The sequence below is a fragment of the Montipora foliosa genome, unplaced genomic scaffold (assembly GCF_036669935.1).
Source record: "Montipora foliosa isolate CH-2021 unplaced genomic scaffold, ASM3666993v2 scaffold_412, whole genome shotgun sequence".
NCBI classification, from domain to species: domain Eukaryota; kingdom Metazoa; phylum Cnidaria; class Anthozoa; order Scleractinia; family Acroporidae; genus Montipora; species Montipora foliosa.
The window spans coordinates 962,501-990,000 of NW_027179715.1; the positions used below are offsets into that span (position 1 = coordinate 962,501).

At 41.3% G+C, this 27,500-nt stretch overlaps 1 protein-coding gene and 1 pseudogene across 1 annotated transcript in view; one reads left to right on the forward strand and one right to left on the reverse strand.

The window, feature by feature from the left end:
• Positions 1 to 27,500, forward strand: part of LOC137988280 (tolloid-like protein 2) — a 121,796-nt gene that overhangs the window by 3,998 nt on the left and 90,298 nt on the right. Inside the window, exon 2 of the mRNA XM_068834319.1 lies at positions 14,438 to 14,485. Within this exon, the coding sequence (XP_068690420.1) occupies positions 14,449 to 14,485 (37 nt within the window). The 5' untranslated portion in view covers positions 14,438 to 14,448. The remainder of the gene's footprint in view (positions 1 to 14,437; positions 14,486 to 27,500) is intronic.
• On the reverse strand, positions 24,510 to 25,759 carry LOC137988239 (uncharacterized; annotated as a pseudogene).

Here is a 27,500-nt window from a genome sequence, read left to right on the forward strand (position 1 = left end):
TTCCACCAATTAGCTTAATTCCCAGAGTGCTGTCCAAAGTCCAGCAAGATCAAGCCTGTGTGCTACTAGTAGCGCCCGTGTGGACATGTCAAATATGGTATCCTATGCTACTTCCTCTGCTGATAGAACACCCAGTATTACTTCCACGGTGATGGAATCTAATGACTCAACCGCACAACGGCAAGCCTCATCCTCTACGGCATCAGATTCACCTAGCCGTGTGGCCTGTGTCCGGCGAGAGCTCGAGAGTCAAGGCATTTAAAAAGACGCTTGTGAGGTCATCCTCCAATCCTGGACTCCAGGAACTCAAAAACAATACAACAAACCCTGGAGAGAGTGGAATAGCTGGTGTGATCGACGGGCGTGCCATCTTTTTCAAGCACCTGTGAATCTACTCATCGATTTTCTGCTGGAAGTTTACAAACTTGGAAGAAGTTAGGGTGAGGGTTAGCACATTGAATACCTATCGTTCAGCTATTTCAGCCACCATCCATTCAGTTACAGGACGGGATCAAGGATCTTACCACCTGGTTAGTAGATTCATGAAGGGAATTTAGGTGGCGAAGCCTCCTCTCCCTCTTTACACTGCAACTTGGAATGTGAGCAAAGTGACTGATTACTTAATAACCTTAGTTCCGCTGGAATCTCTTTCGTTTAAAGATTTAATAAAAAAACTGGTGATGTTAATAGCTTTGTCGTCTGTCCAAAGGGTACAAACATTACAAGCTCTCAACATTAACAATATGTCTATCGAAGAGACTAAGATAGTATTTAACGTTGTTCATAGACTTAAGACGTCTCGGCCTGGCCATAATTCGCTACGAGTTATGATTCCAAAAGTATTACGAAATAAATCAATTTGCCCTTATTCTCATTTATTACATTATATTGATAGAAGTACGTCGTTAAGAAAGTTGTCAAGTTCAACACATTTGTTTATTTCATTGAATAAGCCTCATAAAGGAGTGACATCAAGTAGTTTAGCTAGAAGGATAAAGGACATATTGCAAGATTGCGGAGTTAATTCGTATTTAAGGCCCACAGTACAAGAAGCGCTGCGACATCCAAAGCGTTCTTACGTGGTGCGTCAATATCAGAAATTCTTAAACTTGCTAATTTTTCCAATGAAAAGACCTTCACTAAATATTATAGTGGCTCTGTCGCCTCTGATACTCAATTAGGCGAAATGATCCTTATATGATAAATTGAATAAAGGAATAAAGCTGATTTTGTAGTACCTTTTCCCATACTGCTTTAAAAAGCACATAATGATGTCATAATGCGTAGCATGGATGAGGAAAATTGAAAATTAGACAAAAGTTAGGCTTATCTTGCAGGATACATAATTGTAATTCTCCAAGTCCATGTGGAACAATTATGACATCAGTCTTCCCTCCCAGGGATCAAAGTGATGTGGCACTACCCACCCATATCTTTTATACTCCGTATGCAAAAGGCAAAACTTCTGCACTCATCAGGAAGAGGGTACTCGTGGTATTCACTCGGTGTCATATAGCCTGTCTTCATTTACATAACGATCGTCTTCAAAGAGTGGTTTATTGCGCATGTGCACAAAGGAAGCGTAATTGCTCCGCATGGACTCGGAGAATTACAATTATCCTGCTAGGTAAGTTTACCTTTTGTCTAACTTTCAAATTTGTGTGGGAAACTGATTTTGGTGTTATTTTTTTATTTTTTAGTTTTTTTGCCTTTCAACTTTCTTTTTTGTAAAATGTTTTAGTTTTCTGTAAATAAGTTATTTTTTTTCTGGAAAACTTATTTTCCTAGCTTAAAAATGATGTATTTCTTTTAAAATATTTTTTTAAGAAAAAATAACCTTTTTTAAAGTTTTTGAATTTCGCGCGTTTTTCCCGTGGAAGGGTTGGTTGGGAAAAGAGTTAATTAAGGACCATTATTATTTTTCATTTACATTAACGATTTTCCCAATTGTCTCCCAGTTGCTTCCCCGAAAATATTCGCGGACGATACAAATATTACTGTAGCCGCAGACTCATTGACTGAACTTGAAAATAAAATTAACCTAGACCTTGAGAATCTCAATCGCTGGCTTGTAGTGAACAGATTAAGTTTAAGTGTCGGAAAGACTGAATTCATGGTCATTGGCTCTCATCAACGGATTCGCGCCTCTGGAAACGAAGAAATAAACGTAGAAATTAACCGCAAATCAATCTCGAGAGTACACAAGGTTAAACCTCTAGGTTTATTAATTAACGAGCACTTGACCTGAAAAGATGATGTAGGTGAATTAATTAAGAAAATATTAAGGCTATACACTGTATTCAAAAATGGCGGACACGCGGAACGACCTAGGCTCTAATACATGAAAGCGAGGTTTGGTAGGCCATATTTCAGTCTGGCGAATTTTAGTAGCGGCTGTCAGCAGATTTATGTTATATGATATTCCGGTCTTATCCGAGCTAAATCCTCCTAAAATGCGTTTTCAACTTGTGTAGTGAATTACTCAGTTACCGAAGATGACATTCCTGGAGCCTCGTTAGCTGGGCTAAATCCTTCTTCGCTGAAGAATGAAGAGTTGCGGTATTGGTTGTGCGATGCATGCGGTGTCGTGGGGATTCCCTTAAAGGACTTAAAACAAAAGCTTTGCTTCTAAAACGGTAAGCACAAGGCATTGATTTTAAACAGGCGTTTAACATTTTTATGTTTTTCAAGGTTTATTAGTTCCACTTTTTTTAAAGGTGCTTTGCGGAGTGGAGGAATACGTGAAAAGTGGACGCGATCAAATGCTGATCGATCGTGACCGGACGAAATTTACACCAAAAGAAAAAGCGCATTATGAATGTTATGAGCAGCACTCCATCATCATCACCCAGCGTGAACTACCTAAGCGATGGCTGGGGAAAATCTCTAGAAAGGATTCACTCACAGGTTTTCCCTGTTGAAGGAGAAAATCCCTGAACTGGATAAAAAATCCAGGCAACTCGAGTGGCGATTGTTTTGCTTCGAGAACATTTCAAAAAATGGCTCTCTCATTACCTTTTACACAAGATTTCCTAATTTGAAAACGATGAGGGCTTTGTATGAATTTTCAAGGCCATAGGCCAGTGGAGAAAGCATTCGCTATTCGTCCTCTGCAAGAGACGACATTCAGGCTGGTCATAGTTAACATTCAGCGAATCATTTTTGCGTTTTTTGCGTTTATTGGCCAGTTATATACTGGAAGCATATCCGGCAGGGAAATAGTTGAAAAAAGTGGCTTTCTTAACCTCTCTTTTTCAGAAGGAGACTCTGTGATGGCTGATAAAGGCTTCACCATTGAAAAATCCTTAAATATTCCCCCTTTCTTTGGCAAGTGTGACCAGATGTCACCTGAGTATGTCATATCAACTCAAGAAATTGCTAGCCTAAAGATTCATGTTGAAAGGGCTGTTAACAAGGTTAAAAGCTACAGGCTTTTTGATACGGTTGTCCCTTTGAGTCAGTTTGGGTTGGTTAACCAGACTTGGTGTGTATGTTCTATGTTATGCAATATGCAAGATCGCATAACAAGTGCTAAAATATTATGGTGAGGGTGTAATTTAATGTTTTACCAGAAGAGATCATTCTCAGGCAACAAAAAATATGTTTTTGGAAAAATGAACCAAGGCACATGTACACATTATTTGATTTTTTTGTGTTGAAATAGATATTAATATTTGGGAGTTAAGTAAGTCTCCCATTGAAAAGAACATGGCGTACAGCAACAACATTGGAAAATTGAAATCCCTTGATAATTGTAAAAGTCATGCATTTAGTAACTGTGGTGGTGATAATAACAATGTATTTTCAACTCTTTGTAATGAGATGTATCAACTAACCTTGAAAAATAATAGATTGAATTAAATTAAAAAGCAAGATTTTTTTCACCACCTTGTTGTTACATTTCATTACTTTGAATTGTGTCTCATCCCACAAGTTCTCTGGACGGTCAAATATTTATCTGTACTAGTTTCAAGTGCATAAAATTTATCCGAAATATAATTCACTGGGACAGGTTAAATGAGCCAAGTGTATTTTAACAAAGCCTTGTCTGAGGTGACACAATGCAAGAAAACAATCGTCCATAGTTTTCAAAGACCTTGGGTCGTCCTTGACTCGTTAAATATTCACTATGACCAGCCTGAATGTCGTCTCTTGCAGAGGACGAATAGCGAATGTTTTCTCCGCTGGCCCCAGGCCGTAAAAATTCATACAAAGCCCTCGTCGTATTCAAATTAGGAAATCCTGTGTAAAGTAAGGGAGTCACTTTTTTGAAATACTCTCGAAGCAAAACAATCGCCACTCGAGTTCCCTGGATTTTTCATCCAGGTCAGGGATTTTCTTCTTCAACAAGGAAACCTGTGTGTGAATGCGAGTGAATGAAGGCATTCTTTTTAGAGATTTTCCCCAGCCATAGGTTGGGTATTTCACGCTGGGTGATGACGAAGGAGTGCTGCTCATAACAAAATTTCGTCCGGATCACGATCGATCAGCATTTGATCGCGTCCACGTTTCACGAATTCCTCCACTCCACAAAGCACCTTTAAGAAAAGTGTAATTAGTAAACCTTGAAAAACATAAATCTGTTAAACTGTTATTCAAAATCAATGCCTTGTGCTTACCGTTTTACAAGCAAAGCTTTTGTTTTAAGTCCTTGAAGAGAATCCCCACGATACCACATGCATCGCGCAACCAAAACCGCAACTCTTCATTCTTCAGCGAAGAAGGATTTAGCCCAGTTAACCAGGCTCCGGGAATGTCATCTTCGATCACTGAGTAATTCATTGCACTACTTGAGGACGCATTTTAGGAGGATTTAGGTCTGATAAGATTATATAACATAAATCTGCTGACAGCCGCTACTAAAATTCTCCAGACTGAAATACGGTCTACCAAACCTTGCTTTCATGTATTAGAACCTACAATCGGCGACAAAATTAGTTGAGACAGTTGCCAACAGAGCACACTGGCAACGACACATTCATTGTTTGCAAAGAAAACTTGTCCAGAAAGTTCGTTTCCGGGATACCCCTCCCTACCCCACCCTAATCAATGTGTTACCGCTGTCGACAAGGCTCGTAGAAAACAGAAAAACACAACATTGTCCCGGGGGTGCGGGGGAGGGGGCCAATTGCGCCGCCGAGCTTGAAACCGACTCCAAAGGATAAGAGTGTCTCAACATTTTTGACGCCGATTGTAGGTCGTTCCGCGTGTCCGATATTTTTGAATACGGTGTATTGGAGCTCTTAAACGAGTAAGACCGCTCTCCAAATCTATCACGGGCTTACTCGGCCCCATTTTGATTGCTGCAGCTCTGTTTGGGACGAATGCAACGCTACCCTGTGCGATTAACTGCAAAAATCGCAGAACAGAGCGGCTAGGGTTATCACCAAGAGTAGTTACGACGTGAGTGCTAACCATCTTCTTACCTCACTCCGTCAGGACAATCTCGCTAAGCGTCGAAAAAGCTTAAAGCCACCCTAATGTTTAAAATATTAAATGGTCTTGCTCCGAATTATCTACAGGACCTGTTTTCAGTTGGCACCACAAAATACAATATCAGGAATTTAGAAATAACAAGTATCTCAAAAAAGGTTTTTGGTTACAGTGCGGCCTCACAATGGAACAGCTTACCCAACAATTTACGTAGGATCCAATCAGTTAGATCTTTTAAAAAAGAAACGAATCGATTTTATGAAAATGAGGGTTAGGCTCCCAGACGGCAACCTTGTGAAACAGTATTTTTATTACCATAGCAGGTACTGAATTTTATTGTACTATAGCTATTGTATTCTTGCTGAAGGTTTTACCGTGTTTAAAAAAAGCATGTATGTATGTATGTATGTATGTATGTATGTATGTATGTATGTATAGCTCAAGGTTGTCATAGCCAGGAGTGGCACTGGGGATAAGCTCCCACGTGCTTCTAAAATGCTCCTTACGGCGTGCTCCACATCTAGAGCGAGCCACTGACAGCTAAGTCCAGCTCCCAGCCTGCTCGTGTGGCTTAGTCTCTAAGCCCGGCGGAACTGCTTTTACTGATGGGAGAAGGGGCGAAGGCGGGTATCTGGCGCCTTTAAACCAGACGCTTCGGGCAGTTGGGGCTCGTCAACCCGGGAGGGTAGCCCATCTAGGGGAAGGAAAACCCTGATTTCAAACCTCCGCTGCCTTGCGGCATACCCGGTCACGGGAAAGGCTTCGGGAGTTAACCCCGAGGAAAAATCCGGAGTGGAGCCTCTAAGGCAGTTGGACTGTTGATGTCGACGTCCCTCTGGCAGCTCCTGCAGCCAAACCAGCTCCAGGTGTAATGCTCTGTGTTCCCTTGGACCAAGTTGGTGCGGCCGAGAGGGGGGCCATATTGAATGGGCAGCACAAGGTCTCCATATACTTCGCCCAGGCTTGCGCCCTGGAGAGGACACTCCAGTCTCGCCATTCGGTGAGAGCACAACACGGAGGACAGCAGTTTACCAGTTATAAGTCCATGCTCAACTGGCGTAGAGTAGGGCGCTAGGGGTTGTCCTCGACGGTGGGAGGGACCATCGTAGTTCCACTGGTCAGCTACCGCCCGCCTCAAGCCGGGCAGCCCCCGGACAGTAAGGTACTGACCCTCCACGGTCTGCCTGCTTCAGTGGGTGCCTGGAGCTTAGAGTCAAAGCTCAACAAGCAGATCGTCAACCACGCACCAGGCAAACAACGAAAGAGCAAAACCAAAACATCAGCTTTCCGGATTGGGAGCTGGAATGTACGGACCATGCGGCCCGGACTGTCTGAGGATCTGCAAGCAATTGACTATGCTCGCAAGACAGCAGTGATAGATCGCGAGCTGCACAGATTGAATATCGATATCGCAGCCCTGCAGGAAACACGACTCCCAGAAAACACCTTCTTTAGGCAAGGAAAAAGTGCCGACGAACCCAGGGAACAAGGAGTGGGCTTTGCCGTGAGGAATTCGCTGCTCCAGATGATAGAACCTCCAACTAACGGGACAGAGAGAATTCTCAAGCTGCGTCTCTCAACAGTGGAGGGCCATGTTAACATCATCTGTGTTTATGCCCCAACACTACTGGCTACGGTGGAAACAAAGGACCACTTTTACGAATCTCTGGATACTGCACTCAGCACCATCCCAGCGTCCGAGCATATCTACGTCATAGGCGACTTCAATGCAAGGGTAGGCTCAGGTCGTGAGACATGGCCAAACGTCTTAAGTCACCACGGCACAGGGAAAATGAACGACAACGGCCAGAGACTTCTGGAACTCTGCTGTTACCACAACCTATGCATAACTAACACCTTCTTCCAGAACAAAGCATGCCACAAAGTATCTTGGAGACATCCCAGGTCAAAACACTGGCACCAGCTGGATCTAGTCGTCACTAGGCGAGACTCCATCAACAGTGTCTGCAACACAAGAGCCTACCACAGCGCTGACTGCGACACCGACCACTCGCTTATTGCCTCCAAAGTAAAGCTGAAACCAAAGAAGCTTCACCACACCAAGCAGAAGGGCCAGCCTCGCATCAACACCAGCAAGACAGCCTACTCACAAAAGAACGATGAGTTCATTGTAAGGCTCGAAGAAACACTGACAGACAGACAAGAAGAGAACGCTGAGGATAGATGGAACTCCATCCGCAATACCATCTACAGTGCCGCAGTCCAAACCTACGGCAAAAAAGAGCGTAAGAACGCAGACTGGTTTGAAGCCAACATAGCAGAAATGGAGCCTGTCATCAACGCAAAACGCAGCGCGATGATTGAATACAAGCTCGAGCCATCTCAGAGGAATCTGCTGGCACTGAAAGCTGCCCGAAGCAAGGCCCAGCAAACAGCACGCCACTGCGCAAACGACTACTGGCTCCAGCTATCGGAGAACATTCAGCAAGCCTCAGACACCGGCAACATCAGATGCATGTATGAGGGCATCAAGCAAGCAACAGGCAAGCCAGTGAAGAAGTGCTCACCTCTGAAATCCAAGACGGGGGAGGTAATAACAGACCAAGACAAACAGATGACGAGGTGGGCTGAACACTACCTTGAGCTGTACTCCAGAGAAAATCTGGTCTCCCAGGAAGCACTCGATGCGTTGGAAGACCTGCCCGTGCTAGAGGAGCTAGATGCAGAATCCACGTTGGAGGAACTCAGCAAAGCAATTGACGCTCTGTCATGCGGTAAAGCTCCAGGTGAAGACGGAATACCCCCTGAGATCATCAAGTGTGGGAAACCAGCCCTGCTTGAGCCACTCCACGAGCTTCTCTGTCTGTGTTGGAGAGAAGGCAATGTACCGCAAGACATGCGAGATGCTAAGATCGTCACATTATATAAGAACAAGGGCGATCGCAGTGACTGTAATAATTACCGCGGCATATCCCTCCTCAGCATCGTTGGTAAAGTCTTCGCACGTGTGGTTCTTGCTCGTCTACAGGTCCTAGCTGATCGCGTCTACCCAGAGTCCCAGTGCGGGTTCAGGGCAGAGAGGTCCACAGTCGACATGATTTTCTCTGTACGCCAGCTCCAGGAGAAATGCCGCGAGCAACAAATGCCACTCTACATGGCATTTATAGACCTCACCAAGGCTTTCGACTTCGTGAGCAGAAGAGGCCTGTTCCAGCTGCTGAAGAAGATTGGTTGCCCCCCTCAGTTGCTCAGCATCACAGCATCACTGCCTCCTTCCACGACGACATGAAGGGCACTGTCAGCTTCGATGGCGCATCATCGGAACCATTCACGATCAAAAGCGGTGTGAGGCAGGGCTGTGTACTTGCGCCAACACTGTTTGGAATCTTTTTTTCCTTGATGCTGAAGTTTGCATTCGGTGAGTCTGAAGAGGGCATCCATCTGCATACCAGAAGCGACGGGAAGCTGTTCAACCTGTCCCGCTTGAGAGCCAAGACCAAGGTCCGCACAGTTCTCATTAGAGAGATGCTGTTTGCTGATGATGCTGCCCTGGCCTCACACACAGAAGAAGTCCTCCAGCGACTGATGGACAGGTTCGCCCATGCCTGCAAGCATTTTGGGCTGACCATCAGCATCAAGAAAACCTACGTCATGGGCCAGGATGTCCCTGCACCACCATCGATCAGCATCGACAACGAGGAGCTTGAGGTCACTGACCACTTGACGTACCTGGGTTCAACAGTTACCAACAACCTGTCACTCGATGCCGAAATCTCCAAGCGCATCGCCAAAGCCGCTGCCGTCATGGGAAAGTTGAATAAGAGAGTGTGGAGCAACAACCAGTTGACTGAAAACACCAAGCTCAAAGTGTATCAGGCGTGCGTCCTCAGTACCCTGCTATACAGCAGTGAATCCTGGACCGCATACGCCAGACAGGAGAATCGCCTGGAAAGCTTCCACCTCCGCTGCCTCCGGCGTATCCTGGGCATTACATGGCAGGATAAAATTACCAACACTGCAGTGCTGGAGAAAGCAGGATCCCTCAGCATGCACCTCATGCTTTGCCAGCGTCGGATGCGTTGGCTCGGACATGTGCACCGCATGGAAGATGGACGCATCCCCAACGACATCCTGTACAGCCAGCTAGCCCTGGGACGCCGCCCAGCAGGTCGCCCAATGCTACGCTTCAAAGATGTCTGCAAAAGAGACATGAAGCTGACAGACATTGACCCGAACGGGAACTCGCGGCAGCTGACCGCAGATGTTGGCGCCACACTGTGCATGAGGGAGTCAGGAGAGGGGAGGAAAAGAGGAACCTCCAGCTGGAGAACAAAAGGGAACAGAGGAAACAGAGACAGCAGAGCCAGACCTCAGACCAGCCATCCGATTTCATTTGCCTCACTTGTGGCAAGGATTGTCACGCCAGGATAGGTCTGCTGAGCCATTCCAGACGCTGCTCTCAACCAGCCTGATTTGACAAGACAGGGCGCAACCATTGTCTCCCGAGACAGAAGGATGCCTACTACTACTATAGCTCAATTGGTGAGACAATTGGTTAGAGCACCGGCATGGCGAGGTCACGCGTTCAAACCTTGTTGAAGTCCAGAATTTACGCAATATGCTAAAGTTGTGTTCATAACTGCGAGGATCACATCTTCACTTAATGTCACAAGAGTTATGCAATTCAACGTTTATTCAAAGACTCAAAGAAAGCCGCTTTGAAGAAGTTTAATGAAGGTCGAAAGGTTCTAAAAGATTTAAGAAAAAATATTACAATATCTGATTTCTTATATTTTTATCGTTGCTTGACGTGAGAGTAACGCACCGTCATGCACCGCCTGAATTTTTTCCAGTACCGCGCGGGAACTTGACTATTTTTTACTTCCCACCATGTTCGTGGTTCAGCTGACGATAGCACGATCTGGACTGTGGATCCGAGTTAAGTTATTACTGATAGACCTTATTGGAGTTGAGCCTGCAGGCACATTTTCTTTTGTTTAAAACTACATGCGAAAGATTCTTAAGGGTCAATGCGATACAAAATGAGCCCTTTGCCTCGTTAACGCGGCAAAACCACTGATAAGCCCGGTAAGGGCTAATACTACTTTGACGGGAGTTTCAAAATTGAATAGCACCATTGTTTTGATAATTACTAGTGACTTGAGTTTCTGTCGCACTTATGGCCTACATGGCCTACTACCTATTGAACCACAAGACCGTTTATCATACATAGTTCATCTTACATTTGCATTTCTCGAAGCAGAAAGATGACACAACATTGAGAAAGCGATCGAGGATCGAAGAACTTGGTAATGTCGAACACGTTTATTGACTATTAATATTGCTACGTCATAACACGTCATATCCAAGATGGCGCTCTCCAAGTCACGAGAGAGGCAACTTCAAAGTACTCGTGACATTTTAACAGGGAACTGGACAAAACGGCAATTATTTTCGAATTCCTGGGGAAAAGTTTCCGTAATTTCTTCTAGACCGTACTTTCCCTTTAAGTCTGGATCTCGTGGTGGCACAGTTGCGCGGGAAAAGGATAACTGATCACTCTGAACGCACGGGAGAACGTTCCTTTCTCTTTCACGCTTAGCCAAATTTATTTTACAAGAGTGACTTCTCCGTTGCTTAAGGTACTGTAAGGTAGTAGCCAAAACGCGTGGCCGGGCTGTGGGTCGGGTTTTTTTTTTTCAACTTTTTATTTTGTTCCAGTTTTTGTTGTTGTTTTTCTGTCCTGTTATTTTCGACTGATCGGGATTTGTCCATCATTTATGATGGATATTAGCAAAAAAAAAAAAAAAAAAAAAAAGGAACCAACGGTAGATCTTAGATTCAGGGGCATCTTCCTTTTGTTTCTTTTTGTGTTCCTCAAATCGAAGTTAGTTTTGGCGAACATTGGAGTTTAATCTTTGTAAAAATTAGAGTTTGTTTTTAACAATGGGACTATCGGAGTTTGTGTTTCGAAATCAAGAGAGGATCCCGAGAGGGGGAGGGGGGTACTCTCTTATATACGCTATATAAGTATGTGACACCGATAGGGTAGGGATTTTGAAGTGCTCAGCGGGAAAAGAGTGAGTTACCATGGGAACAGATTTTTCATAACCATAGTTGTGTTTCCTGTAGAACTATTAGACTACCAAGTTTCAATGGTCTGCGCTGCAAATTGGCCTAGTTAGCATTAGTTATATACTCAAGATAATATTGGGTTGAGTGTATGACATCATCAGTCATCTCCTTTGGATATTTTAACCATTTTTCAAATTTAAATATCTCCGGAACCATTGCAGATACTTGCAAACGGTGAATGGCGTTTTTGTTCTTTTATGGAATTATATGTGATACAGTCAAAAAATCAAGGGGTAAAAATTTGATCATAGAACCACTTTAAATAGGGTTAGGATTTGAGAACCTTGGCGGCACACACCTATCCTAAATTGTCGGGAATACCCCCCCCCCCCCCCACCCCATTTCTTCCCCCCGCGAGGATCCGGCAGTTGAAATTGGAATTTGTGAGACCAATACACTCCCACTTCCACAGTCAGTGAAGACTCACTGAGCTCCAAATTTGACGTTTACTTCGTAACAACCTTCTCCACAATACAATTAACTTTTTACAAAAAGTGCAAATGCATCGGAAAAACGATATTCCTTATTACATGGCATGATGAAAAATTGAGAAATCAGACAGGCAATCGATCACATTAAAAAGAAACAAAACAAAGTCACATTTCCATGATGGTCGTCACGCATTCACGCAACGTTCTCGCCATTTGCTCAGTCGCAAAATCTGAATTCCAATTCAGTCGTGTTGTCGTCAATGTTGTTGTGATTTTATCGCAAAACTGGATTCGGACCTTGCTAGCCAATTGTAAACCCTATGCCTTTACGTCCGAATGTAAGCGCTTTGTTTTGTTAAAAATGAAATCACACTTTCATATTCCGTTTCAACGTTCTTTAAACATTGAATTTCACTGACCAGCCGACGAGCCATTCAAAGATGTGCCTAACTCGTTCTTTTAACATTGAATTTCACCGACCAGCAATATTTCATGATAATTCAAGACGAATTTTACGGACGAGTTCATTTCCAAATCCACCAATCAGCGTATCGCGACCGTTGACAGTTCAAAACCACAACCCTGCCCCGATACGCTGATTGGTGGATTTTAATCGACGCGCATACCTCAAGTGCCTTTGGTCGAGAATTTTGCACCGATTATGCTGAGAAATATGCGAGCATTGTATTTCATGTTTTTTCCTCTCGGCTTTTTGTTTGAACCACAATTACCAAAATGTATTTCTATAATTTTATATCAATTGTTTCTTTATTATGCAGATCGGTATTTACAGAATTTTGTAGCTAATCCTCTAATTAGTGTCATCTCCAGTCGAAGTCCAGTCCTTTCGGTTATACTCAGAACTATTATTCAGAACCCTAGAAACTCGCAGTAGCGTTCACGTAGTCATATCATATCATCATATCATATATGTTTATTTACCCTCGGATTTTTAGAGTAGCTTGGTGTAGCTAATTTCTCCGAGCATTTACCAGAAGACAGACCACAACACCGGGAACTACATGCCCTACTCTTTGCGACAAGTGTGTGGGTTCTTTTACGTCCCACAGGATTATGAACATTGAAGGGTTGTGAGATGGGACCTCCGGCTTATCGTCCTTATCCGAGAAGACTAGAGAGTCTAACCATTTGCAGATGTAATTACAAAGGCAGCACTTTCTCCTCAGTTATTTAAAGACCCTGAGTGTTGGTCCGGCCGGAGTTGAACTCACGACCTCCCGCGTGACAGCCCGGTGCTCAACCAACTGAGCCACCGTTCTCACCGTTCTGATGAGCCACAGTTCTATTAAACTTTTTCTCTTCGCAGATGTCTTTTCAGGTTCAATCTGAGTTACTTCAGTTAGTTCAATTTCTCTGGTACTATATATAGCTAGCTTTTAGACGATCATGTATACCTGTGGCCAACTTGTTTTCCCTGTTATCTGTTCCAAAGCACTTTCTCCGGCTGCAACGACTAATGTTAGGAACACATTCGATCTTGACTCAAGTTTACATAAGCAATCACAGACATAAACAACACACTACGCAAGAAGAAAAGTGAAGTGAATCATTGTGAAATCTCAGGGATTCATATTCATTTTCTACGTTTTATGATACACTTGCCCGGACAAATTTTGGCTTGCCCGGGCCGTTGAAAAATGCGGAAGTATAGAAAATGGTTGATAAAATGACTTGTAACTTGAGAATTAAGTGTAAGAATTTGACAATAGAACTTGAGAATTCGCGTTTTATTTTACACTCTCGTCAGAAATTACGACTTTTGACTCTGGAATATGATGTTATTTGCATCGTGGGAACCCGATTTACAGTGGTCCTATCTGCCACGGCAAAACGTGCTTGAATGTAGCTTACAAAGTTACGATTCAAAGACCCAAAGTTTCAACGCTCCTGTCTAGTGACTTCCTTTTATATGCTGCCAAGATTTTCTGTTTTTTCTGTCCGTAAGCAGCAGGTTCTGCTCTACTTGTTTTCCTTTTTGCCAGAGGTGGCCAAACACCCTGTTATCAGTTGAGAACACTAAACGAGTTGCTGACAACCATGCCAGCGGTGAGATACATGAAAAGTGAGCCTGCAGTCGTTTCATGGAAAATACCGCGTGGTCAAAGATGGCACCCAAACTTGAGATTTCATTGCTGAGGAAAGCTACATGCTTATTCCTAATTTTCGGGAAGTTTCCATTGAACGAAAAGCGATCAGAACGAAAGTATATTCTATGTTATAAAATTTCATGGCATTCATAAAAAGATATTTATTAAAACTTTACTTGTTCAACGGACGACTTTTGGAGTTATTATACTCATCCGGGTGTGTTCTTACCTGTCTAAGACGTCCTTAGGACTGCGAATGTGGATCCTTGAAATCTTGAGAAAGAAATTGGAAAGATGCTGAAGCAATGTGTGTTTGACTTTCCACAATTTTCAATACTAATATTTACATTTGTACTTATTTTCCGGCAGCAGACTATTCTATGACGACAAGTACAACTCAAATGCCCTCTACACCACGTATGTATTGAAAACCTTTTCATTGAAATTCTTTAAGATAAACGGATAACAATTCAAACCTTTTATCGGTCTCTGGCGCCTTTAGCAATGAGATCATTCCAAACATAATACAATTTTACCAATGATAACATTGTAAACGTAATGTATGTATTGAGCCAGGCGAAAACCGGAGCTCCACAGTTGTTTCTTCACTGGAATTTAATACGATAAACTAATGTCAATGCCAATACTCGAGGCAGGCCTCCAGTAAGGTCTTATTTATTGTGATCATAATTTTTTCTCTGTTTTGCTGCACAACTATAGCCAACATTCAATCAAGTGAAAACATTTATTTTATAAATAACTTTTGGACTACATGATTATGAGCAGAAATTATTAACAACGTTTTGGCGTAAAAAGAAACAAGCGACATAATAATCCAAAATTTATTAACAATGTAATTCGTTGTAATGTGAAAACAGGAAATGACTACACTAAACGGTAGAAATGAACTTACCTCGTGCTCTGGATTAAAGAAATTCTTCTTTAGATCTGTCATGCTTATTAAAGTGCTCGTTACTCGAAATTTCACCACCATTTCTTATTTTAAAATCTAAACTGTAATTGTCTAGAAGCATTCCTGTTCACAAATGATTTAATTTCTGTTCTTAGAACATATCTAAAATGCGAAGAAACCTGGGGTTTTTTTTGGGAAAATATAAGACAAACGCTCGGGGTCGAGTTGAAGATTTTGACGTCATCGGTTGTGTAAAGATGCAACTTTTCCAAAGAAGTGTGGGTGTGAGCGTAGTTTAGTCCTACATTTACGATTTAAAGCGGCAAAAGCCCACACACAGATATAGAGCAGTTATTCCCTGATCTTCTTTATCTGCACTCGTAGTTAGGATATTTACCGAAGAGTAACAATTTGGCGTGAAATCCACATCGTGCGAAATCTTGCGGTGTGTTCACATCACCACTTGAGGGCCCATCGCTTGTATTTTCAGTTCTCCGTATCCAGATTACAGCTCTTCTCCTCCGTGGGCTTAAGGATTTCTCTGAGGATCTGAGTGAATTATTCATTGTGTACATTTTATCAGTAAAAGACGCGAGGTATCTTCAATGTGAATTTTATTTGGAAGGCGTTTAGAATTCGCACGTTCGCTGACTCGATGGTTTTCCGCAGATCCTAAAAACAAAACCGTGAGGTCTTCCGGATTTTTATCTATACAAGGTTGTAGATAACCCAGAAATAAATCCTTTTACCAGTTACCAGTTCCGTAACGTTTTTGGGTTTGAAAATACACAACAATACAGGATTTGAATTACGAATTGTCACTTGACACTGAAATAAGCCTTGATTGAAAAAATGTCTCTCGTTATGATTCTTAGCTCCGCAGTTTAAACGTTACAAGTATATTACATATATTTATATTTTTGGGGCGCCGATTGTAAAGTAATTTATTTACCTTAATATCCTCAATTTTTCATTACTAAACAAATAAAGTTTTGTGATATGATACCATACAATACTCCAGAATTTATTTTATATTAAATGCATATTATTTGAAGTCATGGCTTTATTATTTGATATAATATATAAATTTAGCCAAGCCTAATTGCGGAGCTCCCGGCTTGTTTATTTTTACTGGCTGTAGGATTAGTGAAAATACAAGGCTTTGGAACTGTCCGGCTTTTGGTTTTCCCGGGTATTGCTTAATTATGTAACATTTTCTTCGCTGCTTAACTAGTGAATTCCATGGTTAATTTCACCTGAAAAACCGACTGATCGCATAAATCACGAAGGGATGAGTGTGATATCGGCTTTTCCAGCGAAATTAGGCAATTAATTTTTCTTGAATCGCAAGTGTTTGAAAAGAAAACAAGCAAATCCTCAGCAAGCGAACGGAAAAGGAATGAAGCCATTTCAGAGTCGACTGTCAAACGCCAGCGAATAGGAATTACGCTAAAATTAGAAATCACAGACGTACTATAGCTCGTGATGTGACAGATCGTCTTTGTCGGTTCAAGGTCAAACAAGGAGTTTTATTGATGTACTTTATTGATTCCACTTTATCTCTGAAAACGAGATCACTTACAATGCGATGTTATTCATGGAAACACGTCAGCTTGACTTAGAACCAGAATCGGCTTGAAAGGACAAGCTTCAAACAAGATCTCCAACAAATTACCTGTACGTGCTCTAAACAAACTTCTGAAAGCACAAGCTAGTGATATTTCTCCTTCTACTTTTACGAGAACTCATTGCGATTACATGTTTAGAACATAAGTGCAAAATTCTTGTCACTGTCGAGGCACATTGAAAAACAGCTAGGCAAGCGGAGTAAAAAAACATCTTGTTCGCTCGCATTTTAAGGCCAAACAAACCAGCAACAGATCGATTATTTCTGTCCAAAAGGAGTACAGATGATTGTTATTTCATTCCAGTTGACAAAAGAAAACAAAAGGCGAGTTTCATTCCTGAACAAAGGAAAAAACGACTAAACCAAGGTTTAGAAATATCAATCCACTTGAAATAACTCATCCGTAGAAATAACAACCGGCTTAGTGTCCAAGAAACGAATTTGTGGAGTTACTTCTTCCACCAACTTTAAACTATTACTGGTGTACAGTTTTGTCGTTCTCGTTTTCTTTCTCTTTTCTTTCGTTTGTGGTCTTCTGAAATAGGCCGTCCAGGCATCTTGCAACCTTAGTAGATTCGAAATTAAAAATCTTAAAGCATACCAAAAACTGCAATTCAGAGAAAAAAGCAGCCCTGAACAAATTAAAAATAAACACTCAGCTTTAAGTTTATATCCCTCCAATGTTTGACTTGAATAACTACAGCTATACTAGCGGAGCTCCGCGCGCGCCGAAGGCGTGCGCGCGCGCGCGGAGCACCATAGTTAAGAAAATATGGTAACCCATCGATGTGAGAAAATTTGGTTTTATTGCCATGACGTCATGAACGTCCGTACGTACGTACGTCCGTCCGCCCCTTCATGTATGTGACCAGTACACGTAACCATATCACGGGCTCAAGTTTCAAGCTCATCGAGGAGGCAATACTTCATTTGACACTGTAGCTAGTTTACAGCATACATCTTTGATATTGGACATCAATGTTATGGTCAATTGACACCTGTTAAAACAAGGTATCCACTGACCGGTATCACGTGACCATATCGCGGGCTCAAGTTGGGCCTTATCGAGGTCAGCTGTTTTTTTTGAAGTCGACCGCTGACCGGGGACTGGCTGTCGATTCGATCGCAGGCTCAAAGTAAGACACACCTGAACGAGGCTTAATTTTTCGCGCTCTTTCTGTAGCTCGATGCGGCTGCACAGCCATTCTATGTCAACAAAAGCTCTTGACAGTCGATGCTTTTCGTGTTCAGGTACGGTTTGGAATATATATTTTTCTTACATTTTTCGCTAGTTTCAATCCAGTTTAACATAACATAGCTGTGGTTATTCAAGTCAAGCATTGGAGCGATATAAACTTAAAGCTGAATGTTTATTTTAAATTTGTTTAGGGCTGCTTTTTGCCTTAATTGCAGTTTTTGGTATGTCTTAAAATTTTTAATTTTGAATCTACTAAGGTTGCAAGATGCCTGGACGGCCTATGACAGAAAAACAGAAACGAAAGAAGAGAGAAAGAGAACGAAAACGACAAAACGGTACACCGGTGATAGCTTAAAGTTGGTCGAAGAAGTTACTCCACAAATTCTTTCTTGGACACTAAACCGTTTGTTATTTCTACGGACAAGTTATTTCAAGTGGATGCATGTCTAAAAAGAAGAAGAAAATTTTGCACTTATGTTCTAAACATGTAATCGCAATGAGTTCTCGTAAACGTATAAAGAGAAATATCACCAGCTTGTGTTTTCAGAAGTTTGTTTAGAGCACGTACAGGTAATTTGTTGGAGATCTTGTTTGAAGTTTGTCCTTTCTAGTCGATTCTGGTTCTAAGCCAAGCTGGCGTGTTTCAATGAAATACATCAAAATGTAAATTATCTCGTTTTCAGAGATAAAGTGGAATAAATAAAGTAGGATCTGTCACATCACGAGCTATAGTACGTCTGTGATTTCTAATTTTAGCGTGATTCCTATTCGCTGGCTTTTGTCAGTCGAGTCTGAAATGGCTTCTTTCCTTTTCCGTTTGCTTGCTGAGGATTTGCTTGTTTTCGTTTAAAACTCTTGCGATTCAAGAAAAATTAATTGCCTAACTGGTGAATGGGACAGTAGATTTCGATGGAAAAACCGATATCACAATCATCCCTTCGTGATTCATGCGATCTGTCGATTTTTCAGGTGAAATTAACCGTGAAATTCACTAGTTAGGCAGCGAAGAAAATGAGATAATTAAGCAATATCCGGGAAAACCAAAAGGCGGACAGTTCCAAAGCCTTTTGTTTTCACTAATCTTACAGCCAGTAAGAATAAACAAGCCGGGAAACCAGCAGAAAATGCAAGAAAAATATATTTTCCAAACCGTACTTGAACACTAAAAGCATCGACTGTCAAGAACTTTGCTGACGTAGCATGGCTGTGTAGCCGCGTCGAGCCACAGAAAGAGCGCGAAAAATTAAGCCTTGTTCAGGTGTGAGTGTGAGCGTCTGACCTGGCTTGAGCCTGCGATCCAATCAACAACCAGTCCCGGGTCAGCAGTCAACTGAAAAAAAAAACCAGCTGACCTCGGTAAGGTGTAACTTGAACCCGCGATATGGTCACGTGATACTGGTCAGCGAATACCTTGTTTTGACAGGTATCAATTGACCATAACATTGATGTCCAATATTAAAGATGTATGCTGTAAACTAGCTATAGTGTAAACTGGAGTATTGCCTCCTCGATGAGATCTAAACTTGAGCCCGTGATATGGTGACGTGATACTGGTCACATTGGCATACATGGAGGGGCGGACGGACTGACGGACGGACGCACGTATGTACGGACGTTCATGGCTTCATGGCTATAAAACCAAATTTTCTCACATCGATGGGTTACCATACTTTCTTGGCTGTTTTGCTCCGCGCGAGCTCCGCTAATAAATCCTGATTTCAAATCAGTCGTTTATTATTTGATGTAAGAAATGCTGATTTCAAATCTGTACGGTTTGTGAAAATGTTTCCGGTTGCTGCTTTAATAATTAAATCATTTTCTTTGCTTTCTTCTATAAAAAAGAATGCATTGCCTAACTAATGACTTCCACGGTAAATTTTACGCTAAAAATAATATCGCATGAATCACGAAGGGATGAGTGCGACATCGGTTTTTCCAGTGAAATTTACTTTGCAATTCACCAGTTTGGCAATAATTTTTTCTTGAACCGAATGAGTTTTAAAAGAAAACAAGCATTAAGCACAACCTCAGGGAGCGAATCGAAAAGGAAAAAGAGTCATTTCAGAGTCAACTGTCAATAGCCCGCGAATAGGAATCATGCTAAAATTAGAAGCCATGAAAACAACTTTGTCAGTTCAAGCTCAAAGAAGAGTTTTACTGATGTACTTTATTCCACTTTATCTCTGAAAACAAGAGCATTCACATTTTGATGTATTTCATTGAAATACGCCAGGTTGGCTTGGCACAAGAATCGGCAAAATACGGCAATGCAACCAAGAAAGGACTCCAACACTTAACGTTCGGGTGCTTTACACAAACTTCTGAAAACACAATCTAGTGATATTTCCCTCTAATTTTACGAGAACTCATTTTGAATACGTGTTTATCACATAAAGGCAAAATTTTCTTGTCACTGTCGAGGCACAACGAAAAAATTTGGGCAAATGTATTAAAAAAGCACTTGTTCGCTCGCATTTTAGAGGAAAACAAAGAAACAAACAAACAAATCAACTTTTTCTTTATGTCCAAAAGAGTACAGATAATTGTTATTTAATTCCAGTTGACAACAAAAATTCGGTTTTCAGTCCTGAAAAAAGGAAGAACGGATTAAACCACCTTTTAAAAATACGCATCCACTTTAAATAATAATAAACGGTTTAGTGCCCAAGGAAAGAATTTGCGTGCTAAGTATGAGCTACTACTGGTATTCTGTTTTGTCGTTGTCGTTGTCGTTGTCGTTCTCTTTCGTTCAGTCTTTCTGTTCTAGTCATAGGTCCTCCAGGCATCATGTAACCTTATCAGAGCTTCTAAAGATATGCCAAAAATTGCAATATAGAGAAAAAAAGCAGCTCTAAGCAAATTAAAAATAAACACTCAGCTTTAAGTTTTATATCCCTCCGATGCTTGACTTGAATAACTGCGTAGCCACCAGTGTGGACCACAGATATCATGATATGTCAAACTGGATTGAAACCATGCAGAAAGAAAACATCATCCAAACTGTTTTCCACCTGAACACGAAAAGCGTTGACTGTGTAAGAACTTTCATTGATATATAGTATGGCCGTGTAGCTGCGTCGAGCCACAGAAAGCGCGCGAAAAATGAAGCCTCGCTTATGTTCAGGTGAGTTAACCTGGGTTGAGCCTGCAATCCCATCGAAAACCACTACCTGGTTAGCGGTCAACTTAAAAAAAAACTGCTGACCTCGATGACCTTAAGCTTGAGCCCGCGATATGGTCATGTGATACTGGTCAGCGGATACCTTGTTCTGACAGGTGTCAATTAATGAAAAGATGGATGTTCAATATCAAAGATGCATGCTGTAAACTAGCATGATACTGGTCACATTGGCATACATGGAGGAGTGGACGGACGGACGTACGTGCGGACGTACATGACGTCATGGCTATAAAACCAAATTTTGTCGCATCGATGGGTTACCATATTTTCTTAACAATGGTGCTCCGCGCGCGGAGCTCCGCTATAATAAATCCTGGTTTCATATCATGAGTCTATGATTTGAAATCACGACTTAACTCTCACATTTGACCTCAGTGAAATCATGATTTAACTTAATAAGTATGATTTAACTTAATACACAACCAGTGCAAGCGAGTACATGTGACAAGTCACACGATCATCTATTGCGCGGGAAAACGCAAACATGTCAGATGAACTTTCAAGGTAAATTGCTTCTGCCGTATCCCAGGTAGTTCGATTCAAAGGGCGGTGGATGAGGCTCTATTCCAAGTCAAGGAGTCACTTCAACCAGTTCAAGCTCTACCTCAAGCTCGACCTCGATCTCCACCGGCGAGCTCAAATTAAATTTCTCAACAAAGAACAAGGCAACATTTCCTGAAACGGTACTAAACAATTGTTACTGATCTACCTTTTATCAGCTTTCCCCATATAAATAAACACTGAATAAAGTGAAACCGGAAGTTCGTTATGACAAGCTGTAAGGCTTCGTTTCAAGTCGTTGAGGCGAATAGAGACTTTAAGATACAGGAACGCGGAGGTCGCGAAAGAGAACCGGAAGTAAAATGACACCTGAGACCTTCACTGCGCATGACCAAAAGTTGGATGTGCTGCGCTATTGCCGTCGACGGACGTGACATAAAGGCTTTTCGCGTTGCTGATAGAACGTGAGTAAATTGGTGGTCGTTTTAGTTCAACAGACCTTTTCATTAACAGCGCCTGTGTTATTTTGGATGTTTAAGTATCTCCTTTGTTATTTTTTATTTACAAAGTCGGTTGAAAATACATACAAGACAAAAATCATGCCATTTTCGCCGCTGTGTTGCGAAAGTGGCCTCTGTGCGGGGAAAGCGAAGCTATGTTGCTGGAGTGTTCATATGGAAATAATTTCATCTGGGTTACCGAGATCTCGGTAACTGGGCCAGCCCAGCTTCTCGTATGAACACATCGAAATTTATACATAGGAAAGAGTATAAGTGGCGAGGCGAGATCTCAGAAACCAAGCCAGCCAGGTTGACCGGCTCATATGAAGAGGCCCTAAACATCTGCTAAAATCGCTGAAATATCGTTAAAACAATGCAGAATGGCAAGAAATAACACTTAGCAATCTCGGCAGTAGCCTCTGTTTTGTGAATTACTGATACATTGACTGATTTCGTTTTCAGGATCTACCCGGGAATGGCTTCGAAACCCAAGTAAGTTTTCAGGGGTAAATTTGTTGCATATGTATTCCAAACGTCCCTAAGCAAGTCTCATCTTGTATTTTTGAACCTAGAGCTTCATTTAGCTAGGGAAATAAGCGAAAGCCAAAAATTAAAATGTCCTTTACAGTGAAGACCATCCGAATAGCCGGAGAGAAAACCTTAAAAAGAAGTTATTGACAACAATTTTTAATTGTTATTCTCGGAGTCAAAGCACAGTTAAAAGTCAGCAAATCTTGAAAAAAAATATGCAGGCTATAGCACATTTATCAACAGCAGAAGGCAAGAATGGAAAAATCACAGGCTTTAAAACATTTTGCTGTTTCAGGCAGTTTTTGTGTGGCTGGAATTTTCTGTTCCAATAATGTTCAACATGTGCATCAACTGGTTATTTTTAGGGTATTATTATTATTATTATTATTATTATTATTATTATTGAAGGAATTCTTGTTTCCCTTCATAAGAAACTGAAATGGTTTGTGTATTTTTTACATTGCAGAATTATGAGCTGGACACCTCTACATGATATTGTTTTGTGTAAGGAGATCATATTTGTGAATCCATACAGCGCCAAAAAAAAGTCTGTTCAACGTAGTGCATTGTGGCAGAAAATTGCTGACAACCTTAACAGTGTGAAAGATCCTCATTTTATTGTTGACAAGAGGGCAGTTCGAGACCATATTGGAATCCTTATTCAAAGATTTAAGAGGCAAGAAGCTCAGGAGTTGAAAGAAAGTGGAATTACCCCAGAGCGTACCGAGCTAGATGCTGCAGTTGAGCAAATTATAGCCATGGAGGAGTCAGCTGACACTGAGATGCAGGAGGCAATTGATGAGAACAAGGAAAAGCTAGAGGCAGACAGGAGAAAGGCAGAGGATATGCGAGAAAAGGCGATGGAAACAATGGGAAAAACTCAAAAGCGGAAATCAGAAGAAGGAAGCAGCAAAGTAAGGAAGAGCAGGAGAAGTGGAAGTGAAGCAGTTGAATATCTCAAAGAAAGAGCAGCTGAAGATGTCAAACTGAAAAGTCAAGAAATTGAATTGAAAAAGCAAGAAAAGGACCAGTTGCAAGCCCTCCAAACTCAACAAAAACAGATGTTTAAGTCCATGCTAGAGCAACAGCAGGCACAGCAGAAGCAAGAAAAAGAGAGTATGGCACAAATGTTCAAAACCATGATTGACCAACAACAACAGCAGCAGAAACAAGTTCAAGACATGCAAAATTTGTTTTTGATTCAACAGCAAACTCAATCTCAGGCTCTGATGGGAATAATTGAAAAACTTGTACCCAAGTGACCTTGTTGAGGCCTGAAAGTACATTTGCTTAGTTGTTTTAAAAGACATGATGTGATTCTTGTTGGGATTTTATAAAGGATGTGATTAAGGAAGACATCAGGAAGGGAAATGATGAACATTCACCATAACAAGCTTTTAGTCACCCCTGCAAATTTTTTTTACAGTCCATCCATTGATATTTAGCATTTGTATGATCCTCTGTGCATGCAATTCATTTACCCCAAGAACTGCTACTTCTGATTGAAAACATATGTTTTGAGCATGTGTTAATAATTAACACATTAAGCATTTTAAGCATGTGTTGATAATTTGCACATGGCCATATGTATTGATTGATTCATTTATCTTAAAAGCAAGAGGCAACTTGGAATCTACCCCTTCCCCCAGTTTTCTTTAATGTGTTAAGATTAGGTCGGTAAGATTTTATGAGATCATAGAGTACAAATTGGTAAACAATTTCATGTCTTATGCCATTAAACCTTTAAAAAAAGGTAGACTAAAAAGAAGCATTAATTGTACTTTTCTCCAGAAAATTGTTTTAATCTTAAATTAATCTTTTTACAGTAGCTACAACATTTCTCTTCAAAAAGTTACAACACCTTTTCAATGTTTGCGGTGTAAAAAGGCTCACAACGTTGCAATGACTTAGCATATATTAAAGTTTATCATTATATGGAACACTATTCTTCCTTTTTGGCTGGATGTTTTATCAAGTCCAATTAGAACAATCAAGCAAAATAATCCTCTAGTGATGGAGGATCTAAATCAAAATACTGAGATGTGGTATTTCCGTAGAGGCATTTCAGTGCATTGTGCAGAATCCCCCAGACAATATACATTTTTCCCACTTGACTTAGACCTATTTTTAAATTCTTTTTAAAGTCTAAAAATTTAAAATAGTTCACTATCTCCCCGAAAAGCCACTCAACAGAGCTGCGAACAGCACTCATGGAATGGTTATAAGCCTGCATTTGCGGGGTTAAAACTCGATGCCTGTAAGGTGGCTGAAGATGCACCCTAAGGGGTAGGCTGGATCTCCATAAATACACATAGCCTGTCCAGTGGTTGAAAAAGCATGTGTTTGGAGGCTGTCATACAGGTGTGATTCTGCCAGCATTGCTGCATCGTGCATTTTTCCTTCTGTTGAATGAAAAATAAAATGCAGTAAAACATCAAAAAGAGAGCTCAAACATCATTAGTTTACTTTCAAGTAAAAAAAAGATTTGAGTGAAAAATGCCGAAAGGACTTATTTAATACTATATTGTGTATCTTAAATTGTCCGGCCCCCAGGCCGGGATCGGAAAGTGCCTTACCTACTGGCCCATAGAGGTGTGCAATTAAGCCATTTGGAACCACAACCGACTGATACTTCAACCCATGTACACGCTTGTGCCCATTGTATACCAAGCGCCGGTTTTCTCCTGGTCTAGATATTGGACGAACAGTTCCGTCAACAAAACCAAAGCAATTTGTAAGTGGTGCTCCTTTGTTAGAAATTACATCAGCGTAGCTTTCGAGCTGGATGGCACTCAAAACGGTTGGATTCCAATCCATGATACGATGCCTATGGTTGTCATATACCCAATCCATCACAGTATTATTTATCATACAGATTTCTGGGACTGGCCTTCCAAATATCGGGATCATGCCGGAGTAGCGACAAGGGTAGGCAAATCGCTTGAGAAGAATACAAAGGCCCTCAGTTCCATCACATACTGTTCCTTGATCACATTTAAATACAGCAGGAATTTGCAGTGCATCTTCAAGGCGAGTTATGTGATGCTTCTCAACCCTTAAATTGGCTGTACACTTAGCTCTATTTTTGTCCGGCAAAGAAAATGTCGGATATTCTTGGTAAGGAAAATCCAAATTATCTGACTTGCTTTCCTCATAGAGCAGCAAGAATTCTGCATCGGTAATAAAGCCCATTGCATGACTTAAACACAACATTTCTCGAGTTTCCCTGAAAGAAGCCATATCAGTGAATTCGAAAAACTCGTCGCGTCGCTCGCAAAGATACCTTAACTTAATTTTCCCGCCACGAACTCTGTGTTCTCGTCCCAGGCTCTCTTCGACGGTCGCGTACTTCAAGGCGTCCGCGTCCCCGTATCTTAAAGTCCCTAATATCAACAAAGTCACGCAACGGTGAGAAAATACAATGTGTAAAAGGCGGGAGATTTCCGTTCCAAACGCAACTTTTATAGGGCTGCTGGAACAACATGCAAACCACAGAAACCAGCATCATACATTACAGTAAAACAGGAAAAATGAAAATGGCCAAATATTCAGTATTGAATAACACACGAGATTCCAGACGAACACAATGACCGTTTGTCGGCCAGCACATGTACTTACCTCTTGAGAATTTGAATTTGAGCTCGATGTGGTGGTCGAGGTGGAGCTTGAGGTCGAGCTTGAACTGGTTGAAGTGACTCCCTGACTTGGAAGACGTGATAGAGACTCATCGACCGCCCTTTGAACTGCCTGGGATACAGCAGAAGCAATTGACCTTGAAAGTTCATCCAACATGTTTGTGTTTTCCCGCGCAATAGATGGTCGTGTGACTTGTCACATGTACTCGCTCGCACCGATTAGGTATTAAGTTAAATCATACTTATTAAGTTAAATCATGATCTCTTTGATATCAAATGTGAGAGTTAAATTTAAATCATGAAGTCGTGATTTCAAATCATAGACACGTGATATGATACCAGGGTTTATTATATCAAATCATAAACACATGATTTGAAATCAGGATTTCTTACATCAAATAATAAACCACTGATTTGAAATCAGGATTTATTATATCAAATAATAAAGCCATGACTTCAAATAATACGCATTTAATATAAAATAAATTCTGGAGTATTGTATGGTATCATATCACAAAACTTTATTTATTAAATAATGAAAAAATTGAGAATGTTAAGGTAAATAAATTATTTTAGGATATATATGCGCCCTATATATACTCAGGTATACTCTCTCGCAAGTGAAAAGTAAGCAAACTTGTTGAGGTTGTTTATGCATTGGTCTTCTACAATATTTCATTTTATTGGCGTTTTCCATTGTACGGCTTCGAATTTTTTTTTATGGCGTGTCAGTGAAACCCTCTACAGGCAGGCTTGGGACTTGGTTTGTCAGTCGATTTATATTCACTGAACTTGCTAAGTGCATTCCAATTAATATCCGAGTTTTAAATAACATTGTGGAATTCGTTTTTTATCGTCATTGAAACGATATGGCATACAACGAATTGATCGATCGAGAGCATCGGCTCTCACCCGTGAGAGTATATCAATTGACATTGCACCTTCCCTCGCTCTCGATATTTCGCAATCGCTGGTTGACTTTCCTTTCTTTTTGCTACGTCTGTGGTTGGGAAAGTTTGTCTCTTACATCTTCGGACCCCAGACAAATCAGGTATATCGACCCTTCGTGCAAAACACAGCACCGGATCGAAGTCTTCACAGGTTTGAAACCGGGCCGGTGTTTTTGGGCAAATTTTTATCTACTGATATCTTAAATCTTTCTTTAAAAAAAAAAGATGAATTGATATACCTGGGGTCAACTGGAATTTTTGCAGCTGACTAGCCCAGGGCCGCCACCAACAATATTTTCTGCAGACTCTCCGATTTGAATTCTGGTTTATATTTCCCGCTGCAATCTAACACAACCGATGATGTCGTGAAGACATTTTTGGCCGCGCGCGAAATAT